General features: G+C 38.7%; 1 protein-coding gene across 1 annotated transcript in view; it reads left to right on the forward strand.

Annotated features, from left to right (window-relative positions):
* The window catches only part of LOC136245266 (uncharacterized), a 248,123-nt gene that overhangs the window by 36,712 nt on the left and 184,404 nt on the right, over window positions 1-27,007 (forward strand). The window contains exon 4 of the mRNA XM_066036756.1: window positions 2,124-2,169. Within this exon, the coding sequence (XP_065892828.1) occupies window positions 2,124-2,169 (46 nt within the window). The remainder of the gene's footprint in view (window positions 1-2,123; window positions 2,170-27,007) is intronic.

The following is a 27,007-nucleotide window of genomic DNA, read 5'->3' on the forward strand; positions in this document are numbered from 1 at the left end:
ATCTGATATACCGATATAACTAAGTGTAGCTATTTATAATTGAGGAACCACATATATGCCATGTTCAACTTTATTTTACTACTGAAGACAGTCTTAAGATTATTGGCTATGCTTGGTTACCCATGGTGGTGTGGTCTCTATTGACAGCTCAGACTATAAGGCACCCACAAATATTTTGATACAGCCCCTGCCAAGATTAGTCCGGATTACTCCGGATTACTCCACATTTTAATGACTTACAGAGATGGCTGGTTGCTTTATGGTGTGCTCTTGGTTCATCTTATTGCTGTTTCCCCAGGCTCACCACTATGAGTGTTTGTTGTACTGATTGGTAAGCTTTATGAGACACCAAAACAGTGATTATACATGCACTTAGATGGCTTCACATAGCATACTGCTTTACACAAGGAAGATAACTACTGTTTCCCACCCTTGATAGCTAAATATTAGGGTTTATAATGCGGCTTGATCATTGGACAGTGTCCTCAAGATAGTTCGGTTGTGTATTGTATTGTTTTTTAGCAGCAATATCAGCTCCCACCAGTATAGAAGAAAGTTCTATATTGGCCACCGATACGATATGTATAGATATATCGGTTCACCTCTAGTTGTTATCATTTTGTATGGTATAGCATCTGAATTCAACTTTAACAAAAAGTGATGTTGGTTAATGATTGTTCTATTAGGTCATTTAATGGATGGTTCTTCTCTATGTGATATATACTTTGTGTGTCACACAATAACATAACTGTTAGTCCACTGTTATGTATGTGTTTGTCATGTTTCTTGATCTTGCCCTGCTTGCAAGTGAAAAGTTGCTCTGGTTGTAGTACAAACAGACACTGCATAACACATTTTGTGGCATCATCAAGGCTATAGGGATAAGGTAGAGGCCACCATGAAGTACCATGCAATATAATTTGGTGACACAACCAGCTAACACAGTAGGATCTTGAGTATCCGCACATTTGTTTATCTGAACAGTATAACTGACTGCTCTATTAGAGTATTTTGTTAGGTAAATGTTCTATTAGAGTAAGTGTATGTTCTATTTGAACGGAACTTTGTATGTAAATGAATCGGCTTCATTTGTTTAAGCATTATTGTCACACAGGTGTTCAGATAATGGAGGTCCGACTGTACACGTATACTTATTATACATCACAGTTAGACAAAGCAAATACAGGGTGTTGTATATACGTTAACAAATTTACTTGATTATATTGTACTTTGCGTGGGAGGATCAAAGCGATGCCGTGTATCGTATTGTCCATACAGTACTAATCAGCTGCATAACTGTACTGTATGAGTCATACAGTACAGTTATACAGCTAATTGGGCAAATACAGTACAGTTATGCGCTTAATTGGGTAAATACAGCACACTTGGGCAAATACAGTACAGTTATGCAGAGAATTTATTTAAGGAATGTTATGTAAACAACACACTGTAAATTGCTAAAACCAGCCAAAATAATCCTATGAGTTTGTTCTACGGCTAGAAATAGATTGTATAAACACTTACTGATCATCTGATCATGAAGCTTTTAAAGCACGACTCCACTAAGTCAGCACGATTGATCATGTGCGAGACATTGTAAATCACTAAAACTAACCAAACTAATCCTATCAGTTCATTCTACGACTAGAAATAGATTATATGAACACTTATTAATATCTTTATCACTGAAAATCTCAGCAGTTTGAGTATTAGAGAAAATCGCTCCGAGCCAGATGACCAGGAAGTACAATATAACACTTAAAGCACCACTTTGCTTGTGTGTATGAAAAATACAGTACTCCGGGGGGGGGGGGGGGGGGGGGGGGGTGTCTCGAGGCAAACACAGCACTCGGCTTCGCCTCATGCTGTATTAGCCTCTCGACACACACCCTCGTACTGTATTTTCTGTACACACGTGTGGTGGTGCTTTAGCTCTCCCATTCCTAGTAATAAAATAATAATCAGGCACATGCCCACAATTTAAGAATGAACCATAAAAGATACTTTAGTGATGGCATTTTTGAGATTGCAATGTGGGAATCTTTACTATTGTATTTAGTGATTAAACAACTCTTTGACTTGATATTGATACTGTACATTTAAAATATTACTTACCTCAACAGGATGAAGTGTTTGAGTGGTCAAAGCAAGTTTCTCGAACAGATCACTGTAAGTAACTTTTGTCTGTATCCTAATGTAGTGCAGTGCATGGACAGATGTAAATGCACTGCCATAGTTAACTTTACAATGCAACCTAGTGAACCATTGCCTTGAAACATACCTACAGTACTGCTTTAATGCAACATAGTCTCGTGCAAGTGATTTGAAAACTTGTTACTTAAAAGGCGTGTTATCTGTTTTGCTTGCAAGTATTGACGATACGACGTTGCATTTGAGCGGTATGAGATATTTAGTAATAAAGTGTACCTGTTAAGTATTTACACATACTGATTGAGTTTGTACCATATACATACGTGTGTTATGTGTGTATGTATGTGTATATTGAAGTACATATTTAGCAAATATGTTGTAATGTTACACTAGGAAGAAAATTAATACAGATTATGCCAACCTAGTTGTCAAAGTGGTTATGTTTAATTGAAGGGTCACAGGAAAAAGGGAGTAACTCACATTTTGAGTTTTGTCATTTAAAAAAAAATGGAATTGCTTATATTCAGAATTTAACTGGTTAAATAAAATCTAAACCAAAACAGCCAAGCTGTAAGAAAAGAGTGCGGCCCCCCAAAAGGCCAGGATGACAAAAGATGTGAAATCCAAGGTGGCAGCCAAGAAATGGCTGTGATGGTACGTAGGTTAATGGCAAAAATTTTAATTACGACAATTCAGGAGAAGTTGCGTTGCCTCCTCCACTAGGATTCGGCACCAAATTCATCTGAATTGTCGTAATTAAAATTTTTGCTATTAACCTACCATCACAGCCATTTCTTGGCCGCCACCTTGGATTTCACATTTTTTTTCATCCTGGCCTTTTTGGGGGCTGCACTCTTATTTTATAGCTAGGCTGTTTTGGTTTAGATATCACTTCTTTTTGTATTGCAAGCCACAAAGCCGGCCATGAACTGGCTTTGGTGCTTACTTTTAATTATTTTCCCTTTCTGCAGGGATTGTGGAACAAAGGAAGAAATATTGTGTACAGTTTTTTTCTCTGATTAAAATATTTGTATATTTAACAATGAATGATAATCATATACTGTAGGTCATAAGGTGACTTCTTATACATAACTGAACTGTAGCTGGAACCCTCATTGTTTGTAGCTGAACTCTTTTCAGAATGACTTGTTTCTAGCTGAACTCACTACATGGTGATTTGTTTCCAACACATATTTCTACAGGGTGATTTGTTAGTAGCTGATCCCTATAGGGTAACTTGTATTTAGCTGATATCTCTACAGGGTGACTTCTTCTACCTGATCTCTCTACAGGGTGGTCTGTTCGTAGCTGAACTCTCTACAGGGTGAATTGTTTGCAGCTGAACTCTCTACATGATGGTTTCTTCGTAGCTGAATTCTCTACAAGGTAATTTCTTCTAGCTGATCTCTCTACAGGGTGATTTGTTTGTAGCTGAACTATCTGCAGGATGGTTTTTATAGCTGAACTGTCTACATACAAAGGGACCTCTTCTAGCTTGTCTCTCTACAGGATGACTTGTTTCTAGCTGATCTCTCTGCAGGGTAATTGTTCGTAGCTGAACTTTCTACAGGGTGATTTTTTTACAGCTGAACTCTCTACATGATAGTTTCTTTGTAGCTGAATTCTCTACAAGGTAACTTCTTCTAGCTGATCTCTCTATAGGGCAATTTGTTTTTAGCTGAACTCTCTACAGGATGGTTTCTTTGTAGCTGATCTCTCTACAAGGTGACTTCTTCTAGCTAATCTCTCTACAGAGTGAATTGTTTGTAGCTGAACTCTCTATAGGATGATCTGTTTGTAGCTGATCTCTCTACAGAGTGAGTTGTTTGTAGCTGAACTCTCTACAAGGTGATCCTTCTAGCTGACTTCTATACAGGGTGATCTGTTCGTAGCTGAACTTTCTACAGGGTGATATACTACAGCAAACTAGCCAATGAACGCTGTATAACATTTGTTCTAATCTTGTTCGGTGATATCTGAATGTGATTGGCTATATATTTTCATCTCTATGGTTACAATATATCACACTCCAGTAGTGAAACACGTATACAATGAATACAATAGACCTTACAGACTTCTTGTCTTCGAACCTTGCAACGTTTGTGTGTTCGGGTGAGGAAGACGAACTAGACCAGTTATTTAGCAGCTTAGCTGAGACAGAATTGGATGCGTCTTTAATAAGGAAGCAATACACCGCCAGCAATAACACTTTAGGGAGAGCAACTACTGCCAACGAGACTTCCGACACTATAGAACCCACAACAACTCTCTGCAGTTCTAATAATGACGTCGCTAGTCAATTCGCGTGCCCTAGTCATGACGCTCAAGACCACGCCCAAGCTATGAGTTCATTCGCCACAGCTAGTAGGTCGGACTTACAAACATTTGCTGACAAAACAAGAAATTATAACACCACTAAAACTACGTTAACTTGGATAAAAAGATTTGATACATGGAGAAAAGCTAGAAACATACAGGAGCGACTTGAGAATATTCCAGTGGATCACCTTGATGAAATATTGCAATTCTTTTTCGCTGAGGTCAGGAAGAACGATGGGAGTGAGTATGAGCCAGATAGTCTTTGTACAATGTTATCTTCACTGGATCGATGGCTGAGAGAGAAAGGCCAAAAATACAGCATTATTAAAGACTAGACCTTTGAAGGATGCAGGAAAGTACTGAATGGAAAGGCTATATCACTGAGAGAGAAGGATATGGGAAAACGTAAAAACAGATCAGATACACTGACTTTGGAAGAAGAAGAGCAATTATGGGAAAAGGGTGTATTGGGGTGCACAAATCCCACCAGTCTGAACTACTCGATATTCTATACAATTAGCCAGCAATTCGGTACTAGAGGTTGCCAAGAACACCATCAAATAAAGGTAGAAGATCTAAAATTTGTAAAAGATGTGTCAGGTAAAACTGTTTATGTAGAATGGGTGGAAGGAATTACTAAGGCCTGGCAAGGTGGACTTGTTAAGGAAAGCTGACGACTACCTCAGTGGTTGTACTACCAGGGTAATGATCAATGCCCAGTTAAGTTGCTGGAACTATTGATATCAAAGCAGCCTGATGAATTAAAGAACAGTGGCCCTCTTTACTTTAAACCTTTAGACACACCAATTAATGAAGTTTGGTACACAACTCAACCCGTTGGTATACATACCATTGACACATACATGAAATATATTGCTATGCAAGGTAGCTTAGACCTTACTAACAAAAAATTTACAAACCACGGTGTTAGAAAAACAACAGTCCGTAAACTTCAGAAAGTAGGGGTCTCAAATGACAAAATTGCAGCTATCACAGGACACCGCAATGAGCAGAGTCTTCGAGCATACTCAAATGCTGATTCTGATGATCATCAAGGAATAGGTGGAATTCTCAGCAGCACTAGAAGTCATTATCCCTTTCAAAATGTGGTTAACATTCAACAGTCTCACAGTAATGTACTTCAAGCGAACAGTCATATTGGCTCAGGCCCTTTCTCATCATCAATTAATGATAAATATCACTTTTCAAACTGTACTGTATACTTTGGATTTCCCAGTACACCAGCAATGGAGACACCAGGATAATTACCTAATCAGCCCTATAAAAATGCAGAGTGATAATAGACTCAGACTAAACAATCTTATAGTGTATATATTACTGACAGTATTTCTTGTAGAAATGGGACCCATACAGTGTATATATTCAATGCTGGACATTGATAGACTCAGTATATTGAAGATATTGATATCTAATCAAAAACAGCCAAGCTGTAAAAAAAGGAGTGCGGCCCTTGAAAAAGCTATGGTGAAAAAAGATGTGAAATCCAAGGTGGCGGCCAAGAAATGGCTGTGATGGTAGGTTAATGGTAAAAATTTTAATAACGACAATTCAGGTGAATTTGGTGCCACTTGGTCTTGGCACAAAATTCACCTGAATTGTTGTTATTAAAATTTTTGCCATTAACCTACCATCACAGCCACTTCTTGGCCGCCACCTTGGATTTCATATCTTTTTTCACCATAGCCTTTTTGAGGGCCGCACTATTTTTTACAGCTTGGTTGTTTTGGATTAGATTTCACTTCTTTTTGTATATGTATACCCCAAAGCCGGCCTATGGCCGGCTTTATGGCTTTTTTAACCTATCTTTTTTTCTTTACCACAGGAAGAAGAAAAAGATGAAGGAGATTTTAAATACTTTAACTAATTCAGATTTTATCAGTAAATGTACAAATTATATATACAAGTATAAGAAAAAGTTGGGAATTTTAAATTAGATTAGGGACAATGTATAATGCTGCAATAAAAAGTACTGAAACAAGCTGGATCGGAGTAGTACGTAATGTCTAAATACTGTAAAACAATAAGAAGTGAATATCCCTACTGTGCATTGAGTGTGAGTGTAGCACAGTAGGGATATTCACTTCTTATTGTTTTACAGTATTTAGACATTACGTACTACTCCGATCCAGCTTGTTTCAGTACTTTTTATTGCAGCATTATACATTGTCCCTAATCTAATTTAAAATTCCCAATTTTTTCTTATACTTGTTTGTGAAGTTTTTTTGCAAGCTCATGACCACTAAATATCTGCTGAGTTACTCACAGCACTATTATACTAGATTATGACTCATACAATAACAACTGATCAGTGGGCGTGGCTCTACATAAGCCTGCAGACAATAATGGATGTGGATTTGTGCATATCTACATGGGCGTGGCTACCATATGTCTACAGACAGTAATTTACGTAAGTGGGCATGGATTCGTGCATACCTACACACTGATGAATGGACGTGGCTACCATGTCTACAGACTGTAATTTACGTAAGTAGGCGTGGCTCACGAAAGAAGCAGAGCTACGCTATGACGTGTGGTAACACATCCACATTTAATTTAGCACGTAGGGTCAGACCCGAATAATCTGTAAAGCAGGACCTGGATGACCCGACTCGGTTTAACATTGTTATGCACCTATCAATGTTTTGCCCCACTACTATGAACATGGGCAGAAGTGGGGGCTAGGCGGGGATTAGTGGGGGAGTCGACCTCCAACCATGCCCCAGGTGGTGGGGTATTTGATGCTACGAGGGCACGTAGCCGGGCGTTTCGTGGTCTTTTACTGGGGGATAAGTGGGGGATTCGACATCAAAAGTAGCCCCAGGTAGTGGGGATAAGAAGTTTTAAATGTTCAAATCCCCACCTATCACCCACCTCTGCCCGTGTTCATAGTAGTGGGGCAAAACATTGATATGCGCATTACTAATTAAACTATATTTGTGACTGGATTTTGGAAAAACGATCCAAATCGCACATTAGAAGTTTCGAGATAAACGGTTTTAAAGAATTGAAGCCAGCATAACTCGCCAGGGATAGCAAGCACGTGTATGAAATTTACACAAAAGATGCATCAATCTGTTACCTTTCAAGCCACTTCCAGTACTTGGAGCTGCTTGTACAGTTTCCCGCCAAATAAGATAGAAAATCTGAGAAGTTGGACGAGCGAAGTAGTATCACGAGTGCTCACAAAGGGGTGGAGGCTGGGGGGTGGCGGGGAGGGCAAGAGATAGACCTCAAAATGGAGGCAGACCACGATTGGAGTCCAGACACGAGATTACAGGGCTGTGCTGGCTCCTTAGTGGCTGATATGTAGCAAAATCAACAGAGAACACGTCTGGCCAACATTATAAGGCTGTCCACCAGTAAACCACTGATTCTTGCCAAGCCAGGTCCTTCACAAGGCCTGAAACCGCCATTTGAGCACTCCACACCACCCAGAAAAGACGTGTGTAAAAACCAGCCTCGTGTAGTTTGAGTAGTGCTGAGGGTCAAAACTTGTAGTACGATGGTGTAGCTATCCACTGGTGGTGTTAGTTTGATTTTGCCTGATGTGCGATTTGGATCGGTTCTGTAAAATCTGGTCGCATTTATTGACTTACACATTGCTATATAGTTCGCCGTGAGTTGCTCTCTCTGATCGATATCAACAGCGAGTCTGACGTACGCGTGTGTTTTTGGTACAACCGGCGACCACGAGTATTCGAATAGTTTGATGCAATATACACTGGTATGGAAGCCGTACTGTAGTTTATTAACACTCAGCGGTAGAACCTTGACTGATGGCCATGGTAAAGAAGGATAAAAGGTAAGACAATAGCGCAAGCATTGTATGTTTATCAATATACCAAAGGTTTTTTCTTAAGCGATCTAGAAACGTTTCTGCGAAAGAATTAGGGCTGTAGCTGTAGCCAGTTTTCCGTTACGCTTGACTGAAGGCGTCAGGCAGGCAAGCAGTAGAAAATTCCATTGACTAAATTTTTAAACAAATTCTGTAGCAACTTGACGGAAACGTTTCGGGTCGATCTGAAGACACTTTTGGGCTTGGTTTTACCCAACCAATACTGTCATATCGTTTTGAGGAAAAATCGCAGCAGGTTTTTGGGTTATATTATATCATGAATCGCCCCCACACCTTCCATGTCCCTAATATACAGTACTATCGTACTGTATGATAATCCATACATTTACTACATGTCAATTATTCCCTACAGATAATTGGTTTACAACTGATTTCTCTACTGGGTGACTTGAAATGTAGCTGAACTCTACAGGGTGATTTGCTTGTAGATGAACTCTTTACAGGATTCTCTCTACAGGGTGACTTGTTTCTAGCTGAACTCTCTGCAGGGTTGTCTGTTTGTAGTTGAACTCTCTACAGGGTGATTTGTTTGTAGCTGAACTCTCTACAAGGTGATCTGTTTCTTACTGATCTCTCTACAGGGTTACTTTGTCTGTAAAGGGTGATTTGTTTTTGTAGCTGAACTCACTACAGGGTGATCCTTCTAGCTGATCTCTCTACTGGATGACTTGTTTGTAGCTGAACTACATGTATCTGCAGGGTGATTTGTTTGTAGCTGAATTCTCTACAAGGTGATCCTTCTAACTGAACTCTCCACAGGGTGATCTTTTCGTAGCTGAACTCTCTACAGGGTGATTTTTTTGCAGCTGAACTCTCTACATGATGGTTTCTTTGTAGCTGAGCTCTCTCCAAGGTGACTTCTTCTAGCTGATCTCTCTACAGGGTGATTTGTTTGCAGCTGAACTCTCTACACGGTGGTTTCTTTGTAACTGAACTGTCTACAAGGTGATTTCTTTTAGTTGATCTCTCTGCAGGGTGATTTGTTTGTAGCTGAACTCTCTACAGGATGACTTGTATCTAGCTGAACTCTCTACAGGGTGATCTGTTCATAGCTGAACTTTCTACTGGGTGATTTGTTTGCAGTTGAATTCTCTACATGATGGTTTCTTTGTAGCTGAACTCTCTACAAGGTACCTTCTTCTAGCTGATCTGTCTACAGGGTGACTTGTTTCTAGCTGAACTCTCAACAGGTGATATGTTTGCAGCTGAACTCTCTACATGGTGGTTTGCTGAACTCTCTACAAGGTGACTTCTTCTAGCTGAACTCTCTACAGGTGATTTGTTTGTAGCTGAACTCTCTACAAGGTGATCCTTCTAGCTGATCTCTCTACAGGATGGCTTGTTGCTAACTGAACTCTCTACAAGGTGATCTTTTCATAGCTGAACTTTCTACTGGGTGATTTGTTTGCAGTTGAATCCTCTACATGATGGTTTCTTTGTAGCTGATTTCTCTACAAGGTACCTTCTTCTAGCTGATCTGTGTACAGGGTAACTTGTTTGTAGCTGAATTCTCTACGGGGTGATTTGTTTGCAGCTGAATTCTCTACATGGTGGTTTCTTTGTAATTGAACCCTCTACAAGGTGACTTCTTCTAGCTGAACTATCTACATGGTAGTTTCTTTGTATCTGAACTCTCTACAAGGTGACTTCTTCTAGCTGATCTCTCTACAGGGTGACTTGTTTATAGGAGAACTCTCTACAGGGTGACTTTCCTGTAGCTGAATAGTCTATCAGATTAACTGTTTGTGGCTGAATTCCCTACAGAATAACTTGCAATGTAATATCAAGACACACGGTAGTGTGTTGTGCGGCCCAAGGAGCCGGCATGCCACACCCGTGAGTATATTGACAGGAAGAACGAAAACGTCATTTTCACACCTTTGTATCTCAGTGATCACTTATCCGATTGGAACCAAATTTGCTACACAGTTGCCCGCCAGCCAGGGGAGTCTACATGCCAAATTTGAAGGAAATCGCTCCAGCCATTTCCGAGATACAAGCTGCCAAAGTTTCGTTTTTTTTCTTCGTTTTTTTTCTTCATCTTTTCACACACTTGCAAAAATTTCTATAACAAGCAAACGCGTACTCCGATCGCCATGAAATTTGGCACACAGAAAGGGAGTCCAACGGCGAATACTAGCATCAAATTTGGTACAAATCCGATGAATGGTTCAGGAGTTATGACCGATTATTCGCATAAAATAAGATCGCTTTGTTGTCACGCCTACAGGGTAAACCGCTTCATGGAATGAGTTGAAAATTGCTATGTAGATGGAGTAACCATCGTAGGACTGCCTTTTGGTGGTTTGAAAGGAATCGAGATAAAGACCATGGAGATATGACACAAAACCCAACCTGTGTCACAATTACGCGATCGATTTTTACGAATAAAAAAGTATTAGTTTTCACGCCTACTAGGCAAACCGCTTAGAGCAATGAGCTGAAAATCGGTGTATAGCTGGAATAATATTCATAGAAAGTCCTTGCAGTAGTACAGAAGAATCAGATTACAAACCACTGAGTTATGATTCTAAAGCCAACTACGTGTAGCAAATGCGAGATCGAGATACTCTAATAGAACAGTCACCCTAATAGAGCATTCGGCTAATTTATTTACTTCATTATAGAATTTTATTACATCACAAGTTATTCTGTAGGGAGTTCAGCTGCAAACAGTTAATCTTATAGACAGTGCAGCAAGAAGCAAGTCACCATGTGGAGAGTTAAGCAAATATATCACTATAGAGATTCAGAACATTACAAGTCACACTGAAGAAAGTTCAGCTATAAACAAGTCATGCACCCTGTAGAGAATTCAGCTACAATTAAGTCACTCTCTAGAGAATTCAGCTACACATAAGTCACTGTGGAGAGAGTTCAGCTACAAACAAGTTACCCTGTAAAGAGATCAGCTACAAATAAAACACTTTGCAGAGTGTTCAGCTACAACAAATCAACCTTTAGAGCGATCAGCAATGAACAAATCAACACAAATCTACCTGTAGAGAGATAAGCTAGAAACAAATCACCCTGTAGAGAGTTTAGCTACAAAAAAAATCACCCTGTAGAGACATCAACTAGAAACTAGACACAATGTAAGGAGCTCAGCTACAAGCAATCACCCTGTAGAGAGTTCAGCTAAAACAAATCAACCTGCAGAGAGATCAGCTACAAACAAATCACCTTATAGAGGGTTCAGCTACAAACAAATTACCTTGTAGAGAGATCGGCTGTAAACAAATCAACCTGCAGAGAGATCAGCTACACACAAATCAACTTGTAGAGAGATCAGCTATAAAAAAATCACCCTGTAGAGACATCAGCTAGAAACTAGACACAATGTAAGGAGTTCAGCTACAAACAAATCACCCTGTAGAGAGTTCAGCTAAAACAAATCAACCTGCAGAGAGATCAGCTACACACAAATCAACTTGTAGAGAGATCAGCTACAAACAAATCAACTTGTAGAGAGATCAGCTATAAAAAATCACCCTGTAGAGACATCAGCTAGAAACTAGACACAATGTAAGGAGTTCAGCTACAAGCAATCACCCTGTAGAGAGTTCAGCTAAAACAAATCAACCTGTAGAGAGATCAGCTACAAGCAAATCACCTTATAGAGAGTTCAGCTACAAACAAATCACCCTGTAGAGAGATCAGCTAGAAACTAGACACAATGTAAGGAGTTCAGCTACAAACAAACCAACCTGTAGAGCGATCAGCTAGAAACAAATCACCCTGAAGAGAGGTCAGCTACAAAAAATCACCCTGTAGAGATATCAGCTAGAAACAAATCACCCTGAAGAGAGGTCAGCTACAAAAAATCATCTTGTAGAGAGATCGACTACAAACAAAACACTTTGCAGAGAGTTCAGCTACAAACAAATCAACCTTTAGAGCGATCAGCAACAAACAAATCAACCTGTAGAGAGATCATCTAGAAACAAATCAATCTGCAGAGTGATCAGCTACAAACAAATCAGCTTGTAGAGAGATCAGTTAGTAATACACACAAATCAACCTGTAGAGAGATAAGCTAGAAACAAATCACCATGTAGAGAGTTCAGCTAAAACAAATCAATCTGCAGAGAGATCAGCTACAAACAAATCACCTTATAGACAGTTCAGCTACAAAAAAATTACACTGTAGAGAGATCGGCTACAAATTAATCAACCTGCAGAGAGATCAGCTACACACAAATCAACTTGTAGAGAGATTAGCTACAAACAAATCACCCTGTAGAGAGATCAGCTGGAAACTAGACACAATGCAAGGAGTTCAGCTACAAGCAAATCACCCTTTAGTGAGTTCAGCTACAAACAAATCAACCTGCAGTGAGATCACCCACAAAAATGTACCTTGTACAGAGTTCAGTTACAAACAAATTACCCTGTAGAGAGATCAGGTAAAAGAATTCACCTTGTAGAGAGTTCAGCAACAAAGAAACCACCATGTAGAGAGTTCAGCTGCAAACAAATCACCCAGTAGAAAGATCAGCTAGAAGAAGTCACCTTGTAAAGAGTTCAGCTACAAAGAAACCATCATGTACAGAGTTCAGCTACAAAGAAACCACCATGTAGAGTGTTTAGCTGCAAAAAATCACCTGTAGAGAGTTCAGCTAGAAACAAATCACCCTGTAGAGAGATCAGCTAGAAGAGGTCACCTTGTAGAGAGTTCAGCTACAAAGAAACCACCACATAAAGAGTTCAGCTACAAATAAATCACTTGTAGAGAGTTCAGCTACAAATAAATCCCCCTGTAGAGGGATCAGCTAGAAGAAGTCACCTTGTAGAGAGTTCAGCTACAAAGAAACCATCATGTAGAGAGTTCAGTTACAAACAAATCACCCTGTAGAGGGATCAGCTAGAAGAAGTTACCTTGTAGATAGTTCAGCTACACCCTTTAGAAAGATCAGCTAGAAGAATTCACCTTGTAGAGTGTTCAGTTACAAAGAAACCATCACGTAGAGAGTTCAGCTGCAAACAAATCACTCTGTAGAGAGTTCAGCTACAAAGAAACCACCATGTAGAGAGTTCAGCCTCAAACGAACCACCTTGTAGAGAATTCAACTACAACAAATCACCCTGTAGAGAAGAAGTTACCTTGTAGAGAGTTCAGCTACAAAGAAACCACCATGTAGAGAGTTTAGCTGCAAACAAATCACCTGTAGAGAGTTCAGCTAGAAACAAATCACCCCTTAGAGAGATCAGCTGGACGAAGTCACCTTGTAGAGAGTTCAGCTACAAAGAAACCATCATGTAGAAAGTTCAGCTGCAAACAAATCACCCTGTAGAGAGTTCAGCTACAAAAAAATCACCCTGTAGAGAGTTCAGCTAGACGAAGTCACCTTATAGAGAGTTCAGCTACACAGAAACCATCATGTAGAGAGTTCAGCTACAAAGAAAGCACCATGTAGAGAGTTTAGCTGCAAACAAATCACCCTGTAGATAGACCAGCTAGAAGAGGTCACCTTGTAGAGAGTTCAGCTACATTTCAAGTCACCCAGTAGAGAGATCAGCTGCAAAAAAATATCCTGTGGGGAATAATGGGCATGTAATAGATATATATATATAATGTGTATAATTACTAATAAAATCAAAAATAATTGAAGTATTACAAATCTTCTTTAAGTTCTTTTCTTCTTCCTGTGGTAAAGAAAAAAACACACGGGTTAAAAAAGCCCCAAAGCCAGCCATAGGCCGGCTTTGGGGTATACAAATACAAAAAGAAGTGATATCTAATCAAAAACAGCCAAGCTGTAAAAAAAAGGTGCGGCCCCCAAAAAGGCCATGGTGAAAAAAGATGTGAAATCCAAGGTGGCGGCCAAGAAATGGCTGTGATGGTAGGTTAATGGTTACATTTTAATAATGACAATTCAGGTGAATTTTGTGCCACTTGGTCTTGGCACCAGATTCACCTGAATTGCCGTTATTAAAATGTAACCATTAACCTACCATCACAGCCATTTCTTGGCCGCCACCTTGGATTTCACATCTTTTTTCACCATGGCCTTTTTGGGGGCCGCACCTTTTTTTACAGCTTGGCTGTTTTTGATTAGATAATTCTATAATGGAGTAAGTTATAAACGTAGCTGAATGCTCTATTAGGGTGACTGTTCTATTAGAGTATCTTGATCTTGCATTTGCTACACGTAGTTGCCTTTCGAATCATAACTCAGTGGTTTGTAATCCGATTCTTCTGTACTACTGCAAGGACTTTCTATGATGATTTTTCAAGCTACATACTGATTTTCAGCTCATTGCTCTAAGCGGTTTGTCTGGTAGACGTGAAAACTAATAGTTTTTTATTCATAAAAATCGATCGTGTAGTTTTGACACAGGTTGGGTTTTGTGTCATATCTCCATGGTCTTTATCTTTATTCCTTTCAAACCACAAAAAGGCACTCCTACCATGGTTATTCCATCTACATATCAATTTTCAACTCATTCCTTCCAGGGGTTTACCCTGTAGGTGTGACAGACCTTCGACCTTATTTTACGCACATAGTTGGTCATAACTCCGTGATTGTTCATCGGATTCCTACCAAAGGTGGTACTGAGATCCGCCTTAATGAGCCCTTTAATTGTACTAAATTTCAGCCCAATCCGAGTACGCATTCGTGTTTTATGGCAGATTTTGTGAAGTGTGCGAAATGAAGATGAAGAATAAGAAGAAAAAAACGAAGAAATTAAAAGGAAATATTGTTCGCTCGTATCTCGGAAATGGCTGGAGCGATTTTCTTCAAATTTGGTATGTAGACTCCTCTAACTGGGCGGCATTTCTCTAGCAAATTTGGTTTCAAGGGATCACAGAGCTACATAGGTGTGAAAATTGCATTTTCTTTCTTCCTGTTAATATGCTCACGTTGTGGCGCGCCGGCTTCTTTGGCCGCATGACACACTACCGTGTGTCTTGATTTCCTCTGATCAAGACACACGGTAGTGTATCGTGTGGCCAAGATAGCTGGTGCTCCACATCTTTAGTATATTTAAGGAAGAAACAAAATGCAATTTTCACACATACGTAGCTCCGTTCTCCTTCCGCAAATTGGAATCATTTTTATAGTGCAAATGCCCTCCACCTTCAGCATCCCACATACCAAATTTGAACAAGACCGCTTAATGCAATCATGAAATATAAGCCTTCTAAAATCAGCTGAATTTTTTCATTTCTTCATTTTTCCCTTTATTTAGGGGGTGGGGCTTAGAGTATTCTTTTTGCACACTTTACAAAAACTATTATAAATTGTAAATGCATAGCTCAATTGTCTTGAGCTTTGGTACATACTAAGAATGCATTGTAGCACAATCACGTACCAAGTTTGGTGCAAATCTGATTAATAGTCATAGAACTATGGACGATTATTTGCTTTTAAAAAGGCTGACTTGTTGTCATGCCTACAGAGTAAACCGCTTATGGGAGCAACTTGTAGGTTACCTATCATGCTCTAACCTTTTGTGGTTTAAAAGAAATCGCATTGAGTTACAAGGCAAAAACCAAACAACTGTACATCACAGGGTCAAATACTCTAATAGAACAGTTACTGTGCAGTAAAAGTGTATGAAAAATGTCAACAAAAAAGTTACCAGCATTCAAACCAGGGACCTCTATACTGAACACCCAAATCCTACCACTGAACCGCTGCTATCCACACTGACTTATTTCTACTTTATAAATGAAAATTCTAGCTAAAATCTACTCAATAGTATTAATTCATAATTTCATAGACCTACCAATGGAAAATCTAGATTGTTTCATAACATTCTATGTGCGTTCTATTAGAGATCCACAAAAAACTCTATTAGAGCATTGCAAAAGTAATCAAATAAACTCTGTAATATGTTAGCTACTATTTGCAACTTCTCTTGTGTTTCATCTAATCAAAGCCGATATTATAGCCATTCTAATACAGATCGGCAGGGTAGTACACTACTATTAAGACCTACTTGTGCCAATTGTCATCATCATAATAAGTGCTATGCTAATAAAACTTTGAACAACAGGCTGTAAATTGTCAGGATTTGCTTTGTAAAAATTGAACAACTCCAACTTATCATGTTTTGCATGAAAAATCGAGATACTCTAATAGGACGGTCACTGCAAAATGTTGACAAATAGTATAACTAACTTGTAAGGAATTTACTTTGTTATAAAACACTATTGCAATAAATACAGGCACTACATACTTTGTATACTTAACCATGAACAAGCAAATACAAAATTGTATCAGTATAAATTGGCTTTGGTATCACATTGATAAGTATTTTTCTGAGCATTAGTTTGTCTTATATCATCTTCATTGCATCTGTAGATAAGAAGAACAATAATTTGTGTAAAACTATCCAGTTTATGGGTGGCTTTGGGTATATCTTTACAATACAAAAAGAAGTAAAATCCACGGAAAACAGCCAAGCTGTATAAAAAGGGTGTGACATTCAAAAAGCCTTGGTGAAAAGTTGTGAAATCAAAGGTGGCAGCCATGAAATGGTTATAATAATGTTGAATTTTATTTAATCAAAAACAGCTAAGCTGTAAAAGGGTGCAGCCTTCAAAAAAGCCAGGATGAAAAAGGATGTGAATCCAAGGTTGCTGCCAAGAAATGGCTAGGTTAATGGCAAAAATTTTATTGACAATTCAGGTGAATTTGTGTTGCCTCCTCCAAATTTCACTAGGATTTGATACCAAATTCACCTGAATTGTTGTTATTAAAATTTTTGTGATTAACCTACCATCACAACCATTTCTTGGCTGCCACCTTGGATTTCACATCTATTTTGACCCTGGATTTTTGGAGGCCGCACCCTTTTTTACAGCTTGGCTGTTTTTTTTATTAGATGTCACTTCTTTTGTAATTTCATGCCTAAAGCCAGCCTATGGCCAGCTTTGGGTATTTCTTTTAACTTATCTTTTTCTTTTCTATAGGAATGAAGATTATTAAGGAAGAAAACTTTAAATTGTTAAATCATTTAGCTATACATGCACATTTGTTAATAACAATATTATCATACAGTACGGTAGTACTGTTTTAGGGATCATGTAGTTTTGGGCTTACTTGCCCAAGAATGCGTATCACCCTAAAACCAGCCTCAAATTTCCTTCATAACAACTTTGCAGTATTTGGTCATGCATAGCCAAACCCAAAATGCCTTCAGAGAGACCCATAACCCTTCCAACAAGTTTCTACGCAATTAAAAAAATTATTTAACAGAATTTTAACTATCTAATTAACTGATGCTTTTAGCCAAGCATAACTTAAGAATGGGTAAGGCTACGGCCTTGATTTTTTCACTGTTTGACCTTGCTTTGTCCGGAGACATGCCTTTTTGCCAACCACAGTATATACAATGCACGTATCATGGACTTACCTTTGTCCTCCTTTGTGTTCCAATTCTTTTTGCAGTCAATACAAGGTGTTGATTTGCGATAGCGCAATACGACTTCCCTCTGGTGGTGTCATGCTTTTTGCCCACATTTTCTATAGCGACTGGATTCATTGCATAGAAGTTTCTTGTACTGTTCTTCGTTTGTATTGCTGTGTAGTGGAGTATATTTACAAATGAAGCGTAATGGCCACCTCACTTTTCAGTGCGTAATTCATTATTGGGGCACGCGTTTAGACGCAAAATTATTATGGAATGCCTGACACCATTCTTTCTTTTAATGTGGTACACGTGGATTCAGTGGTCATAATTGTGTTATTAAAAAAGTAAACAAACAAGTAGAAGGAAAAATTAGCTGGATTTGGGATCAAAGAACAAAAAGGCAGGGAAACAAGGGAACAACTGAAAGTTGTGAAACAAAGGAGGTTGCCTATACCTGCATCTAGTATATCTGCAGGTATAGGCAACCTCCCTTGTTCAAAAATTTCAGTTGTTCCCTTGTTTCCCTGCATTTTTGTTTTTTGATCCTTAATCTAGCTTAAAATTCCTAATTTTTCCTTGTACTTGCTTACAATTGTGTTGATTAATTGTTAACTCAATACAGGGTGAATTGCTTGCAGGTGAATACTCTACAGAAATGTAGCTGAAATTGTTACAGGGAGAATCATAATGCAGCTGTACTCTTAGATAGTGTTGCACCGATATGCATATTTTCACATTTACAGATACCGATTTTTCACTCATTCCTGTAGCCGATATGCCAATATTTACCGATATTCTTCTATTCTATAGGTCAGAGGAAAAGGAGCAAAATCATCTAAAGTTTATGTGTGTGTATAACATTAATTCCAATAATTTAATTGCCTGCGTGGGCGGCCGATTCTACAATGTTTTCTACCAGTGTGCCACTAACCCCTTACATGGAAATGAAAGCCAAGTAGTTATAAAACACTTAAGTCAGCTTCTCAAATGGAGTTTTGGTGGGATTCCAGACCCTTTCCAAATAGTGATTGGTTAATTGCGTGGGCGGCCGATAAATATACACAGCCTATTGTAGCCTTGCAGCCACACTATTCACAGATAAACAAGCCCAAATAGTTATAAACAGGTACAGCAAATAAATGTTTACTGCTTACCACTGCATTCACTGCTTTCTTTTAATACTGTCACATGTTTATTACTGTCGTTAATGATTGATTGTGGGTTTAGGTTATCAGCAAATAATTTCCTCTTTGTAGCTGATACCGATACTTGCAAAATCACCTTATATTGGCTGTTACCGATTATTCAACTGATTATCGGTGCAACTCTACTCTTAGACTACGTGGTGAACAGTTTGTACTTAGTTGAACTCACCACACATGTAACCTAACTAAACTGTACAGAAAGAATTGTGAGATAGCTAAACTTTCTATAAAGTAGTTTTCTTGTAGGTGAACTCTCTACAGGGTGACTTAGTTTCTCTACAGGGTGATTTGTTTCAAGCTGATCTTTCTACAGGGTGATTTGAAATGTAGCTGATCTCTCTACAGGGTGACATGTATATAGCTGAACTCTCTACAGTGTGACTTTTCTATTTCTATCTGATCTCTCTATAGTGTGATTTGTTTCTAACTTATCCTTCTACAGGGTGATATGTTTCAAACTGACCTTTCTACAGGGTGATTTGAAATGTATGTATCTGATTTTTCTACACATTCTAGCTGATCTCTCTACAAGGTAATTGTTTCAAGCTGGTCTTTCTTGATCTCTGTACAGGGTGATTTGTTTCAAGCTGATTTTTCTACAGGATGATTTGAAATGTAGCTGATTTCTCTATAGGGTGACTTGTTTCTAGCTTATTTCTCTGCATGGTGACTTCTTTTCTAGCCGAACTCTCTACAAGGTGACTTGTTTTTACCTGATCTCTATACAGAGTGATTTGTTTCGAGCTGATCTCTCTACAGGGTTTCTTGTTTGTAGCTGATCTCTCCACAGGGTGATTTGTTTCTAACTGAATACTACGGGGTGATTTGTTTCTAGCTGAACTGCCTACTGAGAGATTTATTTGTAACTGAACTCTTCACAGGGTGACTTGTAATGTACAGCTGGACTCACTACAGAGTGATCTGTTTCTTACTGAATACTCTACAGGGTGATCTGTTTCTAGCTGAACTGACTACTGAGAGATTTATTTTTAGCTGAACTCTCCACAGGGTGACCTGAAATGTAGTTGAAATTTCTACAGGGTGATTTGATCAAGCTGATCTCTCCACAAGGTGCTGTGTTTCCAGCTGATCTCTCTACAGCGTGATTTGTTTCTAGCTGATCTTTCTACAGGGTGATTTGTTTCTAGGTGAACTCTTTACAGGGTAACTTGATTCTATCTGATCTCTACAGGATGACTTATTTCCAAATGGCTCAGATCATGAAGTGATTACATGCTATTTGGGATTATATGAAGAAGGTGGAGTCGAGTATATCAATGGTGTAAGGCCTGGTTTCCTAGAGTTACAGCTATGTAGTTGGTCATTAAATAGAGAGGATACAAAGCACATGTGAATGCGCAAGGAATCCGCAAGACATTACCACAAGACTAGACAACATCTTGTACCCTAACAATTGATTGGTGCGCATGACCTCATGTAAGCCTGAATACAGCAATAGGCACATGGATTCATGCTTACTTAAACAAACAGCAATAGTGTTGGGCCGTTACTTTTAAAAAGGTAATATATTGCATACGTAGTACTTGTTACTGCCACTGCGATGAAACGTGTTACAGTTATATATTACTTTCAATTTAAAAATGGTATGGCCCGAATGCAACGTCGTGAGCACTAATTTCCTGCGATTAAACAGCTTGTTCGAAAAGGGTGTGGCAGCCATTTAGTTTGAGAGTCTTCATCCTTTTAGTTATTTCATTTGCAAGTCTTCATCCTTCCAGTCAAGGGCTGCAAACAAAATGGCTGCCATGCCCCTTTGAAGCAAGTTTTTTAATCACGCACAATTGTTGCTCGCGACGTTACGTTTGGGCGGTACCATAACTATTATCAAGACACATGGTAGTGTGTCGTGCGGCCCAAGAAGCTGGCCTGCCATCCGTGAGTATATTAACAGGAAGAAAGAAAACGCAATTTTCACACCTATGTAGCTCTGTGATCCCTTATCCGATTGGAACCAAATTTGCTAGAGAGGTGCCGGCCAGTAAGGGGAGTCTACACACCAAATTTGAAGAAAATCGCTCCAGCCATTTCCGAGATACGAGCGAACAAAATTTCATTTTAATTTCTTCGTTTTTTTCTTCTTCTACTTCTTCATTTCGCACACTTCGCAAAATCCGCCATAAAACACGAATGCGTGCTCGGATCGGGCTGAAAATTGGCACACTTAAAGGGCTCATTAAGGCGGATCTCTGTACCAACTTTGGTAGGAATCCGATGAACATTCACGGAGTTATGACCGATTATTTGCGTAAAATAAGGTCGAAGGTCTGTCACGCCTACAGGGTAAACTCCTTTGAGGAATCAGTTGAAAATTGCTATGTAGATGGAGCAACCATCGTAGGAGTGCCTTTTTGTGGTTTGAAAGGAATCGGGATAAAGACCACGGAGATATGACACAAAACCCGACCTGTGTCAAAATTACACGATTGATTTTTATGAATAAAAAACTATTAGTTTTCGTGTCTATCAGGCAAACCGCTTAGAGCAATGAGCTGAAAATCAGTATGTAGCTGGAATAATCATCATAGAAAGTCCTTGCAGTAGTACAGAAGAATCGGAGTACAAACCACTGAGTTATGATTCGAAAGGCAACTACGTGTAGCAAATGCGAGATCGAGATACTCTAATAGAACAGTCACCCTAATAAAGCATTCAGCTGCATTTATAATTTACTCAATTATATTACATTGCAAATTATTCTGTAGGGAATTCAGTTACAAACAAGTCACCCTGTAGTCAGATCAGCCAGAAGAAGGTACCTAATAGAGAGTTCAGCTACAAAGAAACCATCATGTAGAGAGTTCAGCTCAAACAAATTGCCCTGTAGAGAGATCAGCTAGAAGAAGTTACCTTGTAGAGAGTTCAGTTACAAAGAAACAATCATGCAAAGTGTTCAGCTACAAACAAATCACCCAGTAGAAAGTTCCGCTATGAACAGATCACACTGTAGAGAGTTCAGTTAGAAACAAGTCATGTTGTAGAGAGATCAGCTAGAAGAAGTAACCTTGTAGAGAGTTCAGCTACAAAGAAACCACCATGTAAGAGAGTTCAGCTGCAAACAAATCACCTGTAGAGAGTTCAGCAGGAACAAGTCACCCTGTAGAGAGATCAGCTAGAAACAAGTCACCCTGTAGAGAATTTAGCTACAAACAAATCACCCTGTAGAAAGATCAGGTAGAAGAAGTTACCGTGTAGAGAGTTCAGCTGCAAACAAATCCCCTGTAGAGAGTTCAGCTAGAAACAAGTAACCCTGTAGAGAGATCAGCTAGAAACAAGTCACCTTGTAGAGAGTTCAGCTAGAAGAAGTCACATTGTAGAGAGTTCAGCTACAAAGAAACTACCATGTAGAGAGTTCAGCTGCAAACAAATCACCCTGTAGAGAACTCAGCTACAAACAAATCGCCCTGTAGAAAGATCAGCTAGAAGAAGTTACCTTGTAGGGAGTTCAGCTACGAACAGATCACCCTATAGAGAGTTCAGCTACAAACAAATCACACTGTAGAGAGTTCAGTTACAAAGAAACCACAATGTAGAGAGTTCAGCTGCAAAAAAATCAATCACTCTGTAGAGAGTTCAGCTAGAAAAAGTCACCTTTTAGAGAGTTCAGCTGCAAATAAATCACCCTGTAGAGAATTCAGCTACAAACAAATCCCCCTGTAGAAAGATCAGCTAGAAGAAGTTACCTTGTGGAGAGTTCAGCTACAAAGAAACCAGAGTTCAGCTGCAAACAAATCACCTGTAGAGAGTTCAGCTAGAAACAAGTCACCCTTTAGAGAGATCAGCTAGAAACAAGTCACCCTGTAGAGAGTTCAGCTAGAAGAAGTCACATTGTAGAGAGTTCAGTTACAATGAAACTCCCATGTAGAGATTTCAGCTGCAAACAAATCACCCTGTAGAGAACTCAGCTACAAACAAATATGCCCTGTAAAAAGATCAGCTAGAAGAAGTTACCTTGTAGAGAGTTCAGCTACAACAAAACCATCATGTAGAGAGTTCAGCTACAAACAAATCACCTGTAGAGAGTTCAGCTAGAAACAAGTCACCCTGTAGAGAGATCAGCTAGAAAACAAGTCACCTTGTAGAGAGTTCAGCTAGAAGAAGTCACATTGTAGAGAATTCAGCTACAAAGAAACTACCATGTTGAGAGTTCAGCTACAAACAAATCACCCTGTAGAAAGTTCAGTTATGAACAGATCACCCTGCAGAGAGATCAGCTAGAAACAAGTCACCCTGTAGAGAGTTCAGCTAGAAGAAATTACCTTGTAGAGAGTTCAGCTACAAAGAAACCACCATGTAGAGAGTTCAGCTACTAACAAATCACCCAGTAGAAAGTTCAACTATGAACAGATCACCCTGTTGAGAGTTCAGTTAGAAACAAGTCATCCTGTAGAGAGATCACCTAGAAGTATCACCTTGTAGAGAGTTCAGCTACAAACAAATCATCTGTAGAGAGTTCAGCTACAAACAAATCACCCTGTAGAGAGATCAGCTAGAAGAAGTCACCTTGTAGAGAGTTTAGCTATAAAGAAACCACCACGTAGAGAATTCAGCTGCAAACAATCACCCTGTAGAGAACTCAGCTACAAACAAATCGCCCTGTAGAAAAATCAGCTAGAAGAAGTTACCTTGTAGGGATTTCAGCTACAAACAAATCACCCTGTAGAGAGTTCAGCTACAAAGAAATCATCATGTAGAGAGTTCAGCTGCAAATAAATCATCCTGTAGAGAGTTCAGCTATGAAAAGATCACCCTGTAGAGAGTTCAGCTAGAAGAAGTCACTTTTTAGAGAGTTCAGCTACAAAGCAACCACCATGTAGAGAGTTCAGCTGCAAACACATCACCCTGTAGAGAATTCAGCTACAAACAAATCGCCCTGTAGAGAGACCAAGTCACCCTGTAGACAGATCAGCTAGAAGAAGTTACCTTGTAGAGAGTTCATCAGCTGCAAACAAATCACCCTGTAGAGAATTCAACTACAAACAGATAACCCTGCGGAGAGTTCAGCTAGAGTCAAGTCACCCTGTAGAGAGAATCCTGTAAAGAGTTCATCTACATACAAGCAGATCACCCTGTAGAGAGTTCAGCTACATTTCAAGTCACCCATTAGAGAGATCAGCTGCAAATTATCCTGTGGGGATTAATTGACATGTAATAAATATATGGTCTCTTTTTATATTATGAACTCTTGATATATGCATTATATATATATAATTTGTACATTTACTGATAAAATCAGAATGAGTTAAAGTATTTATAAAATCTGCTTCATCTTTTTCTTTTTCCTGTGGTAAAGAAAAATATTTAGGTTAAAAAACCCCAAAGCTGGCCATAGGGGTATACAAATACAAAAAGAAGTGAAATCTAATCAAAAACAGCCAAGCTGTAAAAAAAGGAGTGTGGCCCTTGAAAAGGCTATGGTGAAAAAAGATGTGAAATCCAAGGTGGCGGCCAAGAAATGGCTATGATGATAGGTTAATGGTAAAAATTTTAATAACGACAGTTCAGGTGAATTTTGTGCCAATTGACCAAGCGGCACCAAATTCACCTGAATTGTCGTTATTAAAATTTTTACCATTAACCTACCATCACAGCCATTTCTTGGCCGCCACCTTGGATTTCACATCTTTTTTCACCATAGCCTTTTCAAGGGCCGCACTCCTTTTTTACAGCTTGGCTGTTTTTGATTAGATTATATATTACACAATGTATGAACTTCTCACATAATAGTATTACAATGACGCACTAGTGAAGTAATGGGTTAGTGCTTTGTTAGTTAATAACATTACAGTAACACACTAGTTAAGTACTTTGTTAGGTAATAATACTACAGTAACGAGTAGTAATACGCTACTTTAGTAACACACTACTTATGTAAAATAACTATTACTAGAATGTAGCACGCTACTTTTGTAACATATTATGTCCAACACTGAACAGCGATACTACTGATAAATGAGTGGGTGTAGTTGCACATACGGCTACAGACAGTAATCCCAGCTTACCGCCTACACTGTTAATAGACTATAGGTTGACTTTGGCTGAAGCTTGGCTGTAGCAGGACTAGACATCAATACATGTCCAACAAATTAGTTCATTTCATGCATGATTCAAAACTAGTATAATCTGTAAAGTGGGTGACCTGGACAAAATGTGAAAAGGTAATATATTACATTATACATGACCAGATCTGCAAGAACCCCATATGTTAGTGCATTTTTTTTGAATTCCATTTTATTACATTTTCTTTATCCGGATAGCCAAAGGAATGGCCAACTGAAATTTTAGCTCTAGAAGCCAAGAACTTTTGAAGCTACAGCGCTACTAAGTGGCAACAGCAGAAAAATCTATTTGTACAGTGACAATATGGAAAATAAACTACATGTGCTTAAATAAACGGTCATAACTTTTGAATACAGCACTTTACTGAAATGTAGCTTACACCATTGGAGTTCCATTAACAAGCTAATTTATTGCTGGGTAAGTTTTGTCTTCCAGGCCTTTTCGACAGGCGAAAATGTGAGGAAAAGAAAAACCTAATTGTCCAGTGTAAGGCAAACTAACACTCATAACTCTTCTCTCCCCTTGGAAGTACTGACATTAAACAAAAATTTTCAAACTCCTCTTGCTTTGGGGATCATGGTGCTACCAAGGTTTTTGCTGTTATCACCTTTCTTCATTGTGAAACAAGTGCTCAAAAAATTTATGGAATTTTTTTTCAATTTGTAAATATTTCACCCATTGTATTTATTGTCTTCTACTGTAAAATTAGGCTTGCACTAACATGTGGGATTCTTGCAGATCCGGTCACAACTGTTTCCTATTACTGCTACACCGTTACACTGCTATACTGTTATGTGAAGATAGCCAGATACTGAGCTACTGGCTGCTACACTGTTGCATTGTTATGCTTTTAAAAAGCTTCGTGATCAGACAATCAGTAAGTGTTTATACAATCTATTCCTATCCGTAGAACGAACTCATAGGATTAGTTTGGCTGGTTTTAGTGATTTACAGTGTGTTGTTTACGTAACATTCCTTAAATAAATTTTCTGCATAACTGTACTGTATTTGCCCAAGTGTGCTGTATTTGCCCCATAGCCATAGCCAGGTACAAGATACTGACTGATACACTGTTACACGGTTGGATAGCCAGATACTAAATACTAGTAGTTGCACTGTTACACTGGTACATGTGTGTACAGCATAATAGTTTTGCAGCCAGTATCTTAGTATCTGGCTATACAGTGCAACAGTAACAGTAAAGCAGCTATTATTTTAGCTGTATTACTGTTACTGTTGCACTGTATAGCCAGATACTAAGTTATTGGTTGTTGTACTGTTATGCTGTTATACTGTTCCATATGTAGATATTAAGATACTGGTTGTTACAATGTTACACTGGTACATAGGTGTAACAGCATACACTATGAAATTACCATGATAATCTGATCTGGAGACACATTTCATGGCCCATGAAACACCCCATGGTATACCATGAATTGACTTTCATGGTACATTTCATTGGGGCGATTTAACATTTCATGAAAAAATCAGACGTTTCATGGCATACTTTCTAGTAGTGATAAACAATCAGTATCTTAGTATTTCTGTGTAACAGTGTATCAGTCAGTATCTTGTATCTGGCTATGTAACAGCGTAACAGTATTACAGCTAACAGTGTAGCAGCTGGTATCTTAGTATCTGGCTATCCCTATGTAACAGTGTAACAACGTAACAATGTTACAACCAGTTTCTGACTATTCTATGTAATAGTGTAACAACATAACAGTGTAGCAGCTAGTAGCTCAGTATCTGGCTATCTCTATGTAAAAGTGTAGCAATATTTAACAGTGTAGCAGTAATAGGAAACAGTTATGAAACATATAATACAACATATGACAGAGTACCAAGTGAAACTGCCATTACAACTCATTCTAGAAACATATCCCAACACATATGATTACTTAGTACTGAAACTGTATAGACTACTTTTTAGGAGAATGCAGATCAGGACTACAGTAGTATACAAATGTCAAAACTTATGAAAGTTTTACCCATGCACATACTGATTGTT

This window comes from Dysidea avara, chromosome 15 (assembly GCF_963678975.1).
Source record: "Dysidea avara chromosome 15, odDysAvar1.4, whole genome shotgun sequence".
NCBI lineage: Eukaryota > Metazoa > Porifera > Demospongiae > Dictyoceratida > Dysideidae > Dysidea > Dysidea avara.